The sequence below is a fragment of the Cupressus sempervirens genome, chromosome 7 (genome assembly GCF_028749045.1).
Source record: "Cupressus sempervirens isolate cs-2001-9-10 chromosome 7, ASM2874904v1, whole genome shotgun sequence".
Classification (NCBI taxonomy): domain Eukaryota; kingdom Viridiplantae; phylum Streptophyta; class Pinopsida; order Cupressales; family Cupressaceae; genus Cupressus; species Cupressus sempervirens.
In genome coordinates, this window is record NC_143124.1 from 52,787,107 (window position 1) to 52,797,724 (window position 10,618).

The 10,618-nt window shown below is 33.7% G+C and overlaps 1 protein-coding gene across 1 annotated transcript; it reads left to right on the forward strand.

Moving 5' to 3' along the window:
- Nucleotides 1-213: 213 nt before the first annotated feature.
- LOC149545441 (uncharacterized) lies at nt 214-5,733 on the forward strand. The gene is given in 5 exon segments (XM_089790652.1): nt 214-905; nt 1,115-2,243; nt 2,348-2,614; nt 2,752-4,977; nt 5,155-5,733. Coding segments are annotated over 5 exon segments (4,626 nt in total). The 5' UTR covers nt 214-360; the 3' UTR covers nt 5,614-5,733.
- Nucleotides 5,734-10,618: the final 4,885 nt, after the last annotated feature.

Sequence of the window (10,618 nt, forward strand, 5' to 3'; positions counted from 1 at the left end):
CATCATCATTAAATCATTTCTTTGAACGTAGATATTTAAAATTAAATAAATAAACCACAAAAAGTTTTTATATTATAGTTGGCACCTAAAGGAAAACGCGCTAAGTTTTGCTGTTACGCGTTTTGCTTTTCAACTGAATTGGACATTTTCGTCCGTGTAGAGGGGCGTCTAGTTGGAAAACAATCCCCCACTCCCCCTCCTGCCTCTAATAGATGGGCTTTTATCTAATTTCTAACTGTTAAAGGAACGCATTGAACTCGCCCACGGAATAATCTGTTAAGTCACTCTATTTCTTTCCGCATATTGTAATCAAATCGCACTGCTCTTCTTTCTTTCAATTTTTTTACCAGCCGTCTGTTAATGATGGAATCAATGGCGTCTTCTTCATCTTCTCAACATAAAAATCAGGAGTCTAATGCTTTCTCTGGAATTGAACCGTGTGGTAAAAGAAGGAAGGTTTCTGAATCTTCGAGATTGTTCGATGTTTTCATCAACCACAGAGGCCCCGATGTCAAACAAACTTTGGCCTCTCAGCTTTACAACTCCCTTCACCAGTCGGGGATCCGGGCGTTTCTTGATTCGCAAGAGAAGGAACTTGGAAATTCATTTCCATCTACTATACAGACAGCGATCCTCTCTGCTAAGGTACACATTGCCATCTTTTCCAAAGGATATGCAGACTCGCCTTGGTGCCTGGCTGAGCTGGTTCTCATGTTGGAAAGTAAGGTCAAAATCATTCCTATGTTTTATCAAGTAAGTCCTAGTGACCTCCGCCACATTGAGAAGGGAGTGTACGCTGCTGCATTCAAGAAATATGTAGAAAAGGGTAGGTACCTGGAGAAGCTTACCCAGTGGAAGGAAGCCCTGCAGTCTCTCTCATTTATAGCCGGGGAAGAATTTGACAGGTAATCTTTGTCTAAAATTATTAGATTTCTACAATGAGTTTTTTTTTTAGATTTGATTGTGCCTGTTTTTATCATCAACATTATCATATTTTCAAAATCCATTTGATATGAGTTTTTCTTGTTTCTGAATTCGATACAACTATTTCCTCCTTCAAATCTGGTTAACAATTTTCTCATGGGGCTCTACGTTTTGTTTTATAAAGTTCCAGTGATTGCAAAAATATTGTAGTAGCAGTGCAAGAGGAAGTAAAGAGGAGAACAAGTTTACATGTTGCTGAATATCCAGTGGGGCTTAACAATCTTGTGGAAGACTTTGAAAAGCATTGTCTTGATGAACTTGTACAAGATTTTGAAAAGCAGTGCGGGCTGAAGACTGTGACTAATAAGGTTGTGGTAGCTGGAATTTTCGGCATAGGCGGATCCGGCAAGACAACTCTTGCCAAAGAATTGTTTAACCGAAAGATGTCTAATTATTTTAAAACAAGTTTTCTGTTTGATGTGCGAGAAGCATCTGTGAGAGGAGACTTACATTCTTTACAAATAAGGCTTCTCAAAGATCTGTTTGACATTCGTCATCTGAGTATTACAAGTACAGAGGAAGGAAGAAGCTATCTCAAAGATAGCGTACAAAGGAGCCCTCGCCATTTTAGCTTCCTGATTGTTGTAGACGATATTGATCATGTGCAGCAGTTAAATGACCTACTGGTCATGGATATCTTAAACAAATCTGCCATACATAAAGCTCTGGTGATTGTCACGACTCGAGATGTCGGGTAACTTGTAACTGCGGGGATCACTGTTGGTTATAATTTAAGAGGAATGGATAAAAAGCATGCAATGAAACTCTTTTCTTGGCATGCCTTTGGCCAATCCCATCCACCTGCTGGGTACAGGGCATTGGTTGATGAATTCGTAGAGGTATGTGGAGGGCTACCTCTGTCTCTTCAGGTTCTCGCCCGGCATGTTCATGGTAGGGCTCACAGTTACTGGAAGGCAGAATTGATTAAAGCTAGAAAATCGCTACCTCGAGATGTAAAGCAAAGTTTGAGAATAAGCTTTGAGGCCTTGGATGATGAACAGAAACAGGTTTTCATGGATATTGCGTGTTTTTTCGTGGGCAAATTGAAGGGTACGGCCGAAAGAATATGGGAGGCATCTGGATGGAATGCTCAACATGGATTGGAGACACTCAAAGAAAAATGCCTTGTCGAAGAAGCCAGTGAGATTCAGGGAGATGTATTGAGAATGCATGACCACCTCAGAGACTTGGGAAGAGAAATGGCAAATGAGCTCAGCCCTCCTCATCGCCTGTGGTGTCCTCGAGATCTGAAATCTTTGGTATGTTTCTTACGCTCTCAGATTTCTTCAATACTCTAATATTAAAAATTTTCACTTGCGACTGCCTATATTAATAGAAAATCGATATGCTTCCATGTCTGCAGGCTTTAATGGGTTTCAAAAATGTCCTCACTAAAACCAATGTTAGGTGTTTCCACTCCACTTTTGAGAAGCTTATGGATTCTCAAGTTACATTCTTTTTAGACCAATCCAATAGTTGTCTCGAGACTTCAGCTCCCTTGCTATGGCTCAAGATAAAGGGCAATTCAACAAAACATTCAAGTATTCCTTCATGGATTCCTCTTCAAAATTTGCATTATTTAGAAATCCACTCTGGACAACTCAAAACGTTGTGGGAGAGCACCATAGAGGTATTTTGATATTCTAAGCCAAAAAATTAAATTCATCTGAACCTGTTTTCTAGAAGTTCGTATATTATGGTTGCCTGGGAACTATTTTATAAATCATCGAAAGCTTTACGCAAATTTTATTTTATCCTGAATTTCAGGTGCCTTCCCGCTTGAAAGAGCTGCGGATTTCTGAAAACTCTTTGGAAGAGTTTCCAGATTTATCGGGATTATCAAATGGTTTAGAAAATGGAATTTTAGAAAGCCTTGAGAAGCTAGTGATTAGCGGAGAATGTTTTATACCCAAGATAATAATTAGTGGAATTCACTATCCCAGCCTTGAGTTGATTGCACTTGAATATATGGAAAATATTATGGAAGTGAATTTAAGAATTGTAAGGACCTTAAAGTCACTTACTATTAAATATTGTAGTAAACTCACAAGATTGACAGGAACATATCATCTCACAAATCTTGTGCTATTAAGGATTATTCAATGTCCAGAGCTTGAAGAGCTAAGCCTTGCTCATCCGAGCTGTCTTGAAAGGATCACTATTGGTGATTGTAAGAAATTGAAAACTTTGTCAGGAATATCTAATACTACAATGCTTGTAGAGCTGGAAATTTATTATTGTCAAAGCCTAGAGTTTGATCAGTTGCGTCTCAGTGGTATGAAAAGTCTCCAAAGGATGGCATTTGATAGGCATTCGAAGGTGAAATATTTTGAATTGGATGGTTGTCAAAGTTTGAGAGCAATACAGTTTGGACATGTTTTAGAACTGAGCATTCGAGGCTGTTCGGAGCTTGAGCGATTGCAAATTAGAGGTCCAAATCACATAAAAAGGATTATAATTCATGAGTGCGGAAAACTCAAATATATTCAACTGGATGGTTGTCAGAATTTGAAAGTAATACAGTTCGGGTCTGAACAGATTGTAGAATTAAACATTCAGAGCTGTCCAGAGCTTGAAGAAGTAACAGTTTTTAGAAGCCCAAATTGCATTAAGAGGATTATAATTAATAGATGTGGGAAGCTCAAATGCCTTAAAGTGGATAGCTGTCAAAATTTAGAAAGTGTCTTGGGAATATGTGACGTTGGAAATCTTGTTGAACTGGAAATTTGTGGTTGTGGGCAGCAAGAGTTTGATTGCTTGGGTCTCAGTGGTCTGAAATGTCTGGAAAGGATTAAATTTGATAGACTTGTAAAGTTGAAATATTTTGAATTAGATAGTTACCAGAATCTAAAAACAGTTCATTTTGGTTGTGAAGAGCTTATAGAATTTAGCATTCAAGGCTGTCCCGAGGTTGAAGAATTGCCAGTTTTTAGAGGCCCAAGTTTGTTAGAGAAGATTATAATTAATGGATGTGAAAAGCTGAAATGTCTTCATGTGGATGAATGTCCAAATTTGAAAACAGTACAGCTTGGCTGTGAACAACTTGCAGAAATAAGCATTCGGCGGTGTCCGGAGCTTGAAGAGTTGCCCAGGTACAAAATACATAATCTTGCAAAGCTTGTAAAATTGGAAATATCTGGTTGCGATAAGCTACAGTTTGATCACTTCTGTCTGAGCGGTATGGAGTTTCTCCAGAGCATGACATTTGTTAAAAATGGAAAGGTGAAACATTTTGAATTGGATGGGTGTAAAACTTTGAAAAGAATGCAGATTAGTTGTGAAGAGCTTGTAGAATTAAGCATTCGGGGATGTCCAGAGCTCGAGGGATTGCCAAATTTGAAAGGCCCAAGTTGTCTAGAGAGGATCATAGTTGATGGATGTGGAAAGCTCAAAAATCTTCAAATGAATGGTTGCCAAAATTTGAAAAGTGTATTAGGAATATCCAGTCTTGGAATGCTTGCAAAGCTGGATATTTGTAGTTGTAAGCAGCTAGAGTTTGGTCACTTGTGTCTCAGTGGTATGAAGTATCTCCAGAGTATAACATTTGATAGGCTTGTAAAGGTCAAATATTTAGAATTGCATAGTTGTCAAATATTGAAAACAATAATGTTTGGTTTTGAGGAGCTTGTAGAATTAAAGATTCGGGGCTGTCCAGAACTTGAGAAATTACCAGCTTTCAGTGGCCCAAGTTGTCTTGAGAGGATCTTAATTGATGAATGTGGAAAGATCAAAAGTCTTATATTGAATGATTGTGAACATTTGAGAAGCGTGTCGAGTGACCTTAAGCTTAATTCTCTGACTGTTTTAAATTGTCCCGAGCTTGAGGAGGTGCGTACTCACGGATTGAGCCGTTTCATGCGGGGAGTTGAAATAGAAAACTGTGGTAAGCTGCAGAGCATAGTTGAAGGTTTTGAAGAATGGTTTGTATGGACTTATATAAATATCAGTTATTGCAGTAACGAACTTATACGGAGTTCCCTTCAAAAATTGAAGGTAATTGTTTCAATGGTCTTTTTAAAGAGGAAAATAATAAATATCGTTTTGTGGGGAGTTACAAATATTACTTTAATTTTATAAAGAGTTGATTTACAATTATTGATCATCGAACTTTTGTTTTATTTTCATTTAGTATGTGATGATTTTAACTAAGTATTTTGTATTTTATCTCAGAGTGTGCCAAAAAAGGGGTTTCGTACTGTTTTGATTGGCAGGGCGGTTAATGGAGCGGAGTCAATTTTAGACCAATACCTGTTTTCTGACGGTCATGGTGCGGCAGATAGAGATTCAATTATTCGCATTCTGGAGGAGCTCTTTCCTCGCACGCGTTGCGTAATAATTGGATGCTTTGTGGTTCATGTTGAGAGCAATACTTCGGTAGAAAATTCAAACCGATCACTACTTGAGATATTTAGCTGTCCTCTGCACTCTGACGTGGCGTTTCACGTGCGTCAAGGAGAATGGATAGTCACAATAATTTATTCCGAACTCCCTTCCCATTTAGAAATTGAAGGTCGGTTAAGAGACAGTGGAATATTGAAAAAGGCTTTTTGGGTGGTGCTGGAGAAAGGTGAAGAGGGAAAAACTGTGGGTATCTTACGAACAATTGTTGACAGCTTGTATCATTTTTGAATGGAAGCTGTGCCGATGGTTTTCTCTCTTTACATAATTAATTGTTTGTGACAGATTATTTATTTTTGTAAAATTAAAATAATTTTAATATATAGAATAAAAATTTATTTCTGATGGAAACTATTACCTTCTTTTAAGTTCAGATTTTTTTATTCGACCTATTCAATTAACTAATAGAAATATATAATTAAATTGTTTTGAATAATTTTTAGTTTTAATAATTTTAAATATATATTTTTTATTAAGTTTATTGGTTTGAACAATTAGAAAATTTGTAACATATTCAAATGTAAATAATTTTAAAGCTTCATCAACAAAATTCTAAAAGCTTCCAAGTTCGATTAAATCCATAGTCTAGAACAACATTTATATTTTTTAAGGCAGCCAATTGACAAATTGAACTTCAACAATATAAATTCTTTTTCTGGACCTTATTTTTTGGTACAACAATGGTTGAAATGTAGGACTAGGACAAGCCCTTATTTTTGCTTTACAAAAAGCTAAGATACACATTGGTCTTGTCAATTTGATGAATCAAGGAAAAGTTGTTACTAATTCCAAGGCTTCACGAAGCTCCCCAAAACCAAGGAATGGGTTTCAATACCAATTTTCTATAATCTTTGATTCTCTTTTGTGAGACTATACATTTAATCACCTTCTACCTAGAACTAAGTTTCACTATATAACTATTTTCCAAATTTAAACGTGATTTTATTTTCTGAAATTCTTGGGATAAAGATTTAAAGAAGTAGATTGGTGTAGCTGAAACTATTGGATGCAACTTTAAAATATAGCAGAACTTATGTAAATAGAAAGAGATTCTAGAGGCATTTCAATTTGGGGAAACAATTTAGTATGTGTCATAGAAACCTAATGTTATGGTAGTTTTTAGTCTTTGACATAGAATTATAGGTCTATTTATTTTTTCTTCTTACCCTTGTATGGCATTATTTATATGTATGCAAAGCTAAATATCAAGTTTAGCTCTTATTGTGTAAGGTCTACAAACTTCATAGTAGTTTTTCTTTATATTAGCCAAGGTCTTCTTTCACTATTGCAATTTTTTTTCCTATGACGTGATCTAATAGAGCTAGCATAAAGCTTCATGTAAGAAAATACTACTAATAAAAGTTGTTAGTCGAGATTTCAAAAATCATAGAAGTATAAAAAAAAAATTAGATTTCATTTTTCTTTAGAATATAAATTTTGCTTCTATTGCTACAAGAAAAGTGGTTTAAATAGCACAAAATGAAGCAATCATCACACTATTTTTTAAGGTATTGATATTTTGTATGTCATGAGACTTACTGAAGAAATTTGGTCAATGGTTATCATAAGATTTCATATATAGTGTATTTTATTGCTCCAAATTCTAAAGTGAAGTTATTTGTTGTAGAACTTTCATATTTTATTTTAATGTACATTTCATAGGCTCTATGATTAGTTTTATTTGTGTATGATATTTGGAAGTTTTATCTTCATTTTAAGAAGTGAATTTTTGTGGACTTCTTTTTAATATTTTTGACATTCAAATCTTTTATTTTCAATTTCTTATGTAGATTTTATCAACATATTTTTTTTGTTACATTAAAATGTTTAAGAGTCAAATTAGGATTGTAAAAGTTTTATGCATGGGACACTATAAGAATTCCTCTCACTTTGTAGCAGATAAGATTAAAGTGATCAATAATATTTTCTTCGAAAGCAATAAAAATGCTTGATTTAAACTTGTACTTTCATGGATGAAATCCTAATAAATCCTAATAATCGACCCTTGTGAACATTGACTAGATCCAATGAGTGATAAGTAAATGATTCATATTCAAAAAAGATGATTTTGTGTGAACTGTGATTTGTGATGTGATGAGAAAGTTGTTCACTATTGTACGCATGCAAACTAGGAATTAAGTATATTTTGATTTTGATTGCATTTAGAAGAATGTATCTAGATGGCTCAACATTATATTTGATTGAAAAGGACTGGGCACAAAAGGAATTTAGTCTTATTTGAGTTGAAACTAAGACATTGAAAGATGTGAATTGAATGCTAGATATATGGCCAAAAATTTTAATTTGATAATAATTAACATGAATAAAAAGTTTGAGATCACATATGAAGACATAGAATATAGGTCTTAGAAGAGCAGAATTAGAGGAAAAATTTTCTGAAATATGAACATAAAAGTGGTAGAAAATGATAGTTTTGCATGACTCTATCCAAGGAGTGTCAGATATAGAAAACAATTGTTTTTATTCTGAATCAAGATGTTCTTTTGCAAAAGTCAAATTTGTAGGTTTCTATCTAGTCTTCCTTAGTTAAAACTTGTCTCTTGTGATTCTATTGCCTACAAATGCAAAACAGAGAAGATGTGATTTGGTTGATATCCTAGATCAAACTACTAGTTTGGTATTAACTCTATAATGAAAATTAAAATATAATCGAATTAATTTTTTTCCTTGAAAGTAAAGAGGTTCAATCTGATATTGAAATTCTAAATGAAATGTTATACTTTCATGAACCTCCTCTCTATTTAAGTTTTTATGAAATATTTTATGTGGAAATGCATACTTGACTTCATAATGGCTTGATCATGTTGCCATATCCAATACTTCGAATTTGAGCTTTAGTTCTCTTTTAATACTTGATAATGATTTATTGCTTTCTTAGTAATAAGAATTGATTGTTGATTTGTTTTTAGAATGGTTATGTCTTAAAAATGAGGGTGTAATGATTTCTTTCATACCTTTTCTCATGAAACATATTTAATTTTTTGAGTGGGCCAACCAGGAGATATTAATTCACGGCTACATGTTTATACTATTGAAGATTTTGATATCGGACTCATTAAGTGAGATAATAACACCCAATAATTCCATTTTCAAGGGAAAGGGCACCTAGGAGAACTTTTGAGCAATCAATTAGGGTTAGAAAAAGGAATATTGACCCAATGGTAGATAAAGTTGTAATTTTGATGTAAATGCAAAAGGAGTCAAACATGATCAAAACATGGAAGACATCATTGCAAGAATAAGACTTAAGTGAGAATGGAACTGTATAGATTTATACAATTTACAATGCTACACTTAGCATTCCCAAGCCCCTCCATGTGTTGTTCATACATTTCACATTCTCAAGCCCCTTGCCACCACTATAACAATAGAAGAGATTTGTAATGTTGACATTCTATTTCTCCATCTAGTGTTGGTTTCACTTCTAGTTAAGAGATAGATAAGAGTCATCCTTTGATTGGTGGTGGTACAAGTCAGTCAAACACTACTAAAACTTTCTAATAGTTAGGCTTATCTAATAGCTCCCACAACTTTTTATGACCTTTTTCATTGATAGGAAAAAGATTGAAAAAGAACATAGATGGTGGAAAAGAAATATAAATATAAATATTCAAATTTCACCATATTAAAATAAGAAAGTAAATTAATAGGCATAGAATTACCCGCCTTCCTCCAGTCTCTTCTTGAAATTTACAAGCGAATTAAATGAATGCCGTAGTCAATACGTTCAACTTTTATTATGATGGAGACTTTTATTTTAGACCAAGTCTTCCGTCTTATTGCGCTTATGACATGTGAGGTCACAAATATTTTTTATAGTCGTTGGATGAAGAAGAAGATAATTTTAAAAGGGAAGCTGCGAGTCAAGAGAAGTCGAAGCAAAACGCATTCTGACGCAGCAAGCGAGAATCAAGCTCTCTCTCGACGTAATGATATTCTACATTTATTTATCGTGTCTTCGTTTTCAGCTCACTTATTTCAACCACAGTCTTCAATTATTGAATTGGCTACACTTGACCAAACCAATGCAAATTTGTCTCATACGAGAAGGAATCAACTTGGAGTGCCAAAAAGAATCTTGCTAACTTAAAAAAGCTTTTTATGTGAGCATTTCTTATGTTGTCTATTTAAACATAACTTAGATGTTCCTAAGTAAATTTACAAAGGAGTCTTATTTAAAGAATCCGTGGGCTAATATATCAAATCAAGTGTTGTTTAAATTAATTCTTGGAAGAGAAATGAAGACAACATTACAATGTAGAGATAAATTACTTTTCTTCAACCTTCTGAAATAACATATGCAAAGCTATTGCAAATGGAATCCTTTGACAGAATAGATAGACATTGCAAAATCACTTGCTACACATGAAAACAATGTAGAAGAAATAAATTGAGTACGAAGTCTAAGAAGGAATATATCGGAAAGTCATTGAGCTCATAAGTGAGAATGGTGCACACATTTTCTTTGTCCAGTGATGATATGAAGGCATACAAAGAAAATTTTCTTAACATGAAATTCCTCTCAAATTAGATGCTAAGCCCTTCAAGCAAAAGAAAAAATCTGTTAATCTCACATTAGCACCAAATATAGAGAAGTTGCTCATTGACCTCACACCGGGAGATATTATTAGATCAATTTGAATTTCTCCATATATTTTAGTACCATTAGAGAAGAAATATGGATATGTTAGATTATGTAACCTAAGAAATTTGAGTATTTATTGGTTAAAGGGTAATTATCCTCTTTTGAACATGGATGGTATGCTACAAAAGTAATCAGTTTTAAACTATTATCAATGACGGATGCATTTCTAAGTTACAGTTACAATTAGGTGAAGAATCTAATCAATAAAAAATTAAATAATAAATTTATTTGTAACAATTCAAAGAGCTATATATTATTTTCTAATTTGATGGACAATATCATATACATTACAACAATAAGGGGCATTTTAAGACATTTGTTCAAGAAAAATTTAATACTTTGTCTTAAATATTTAAATTATTATTTATTTATTTTTTAAATAAAAAATAGAAAATATTTCCACTGACTCTAATAAATAATTAAGATAAAATTCACAAATTTTTTGTATTAATCAATGACATGTAGAAGAAGATAGAGGAAGGGTATGTGAAGCAATCTCCATAGAAAAGAGTCAGGGATTTCAGACAAAAAATTTATCAGTCGAGGATTCAAAACTAAAAAATTATCATT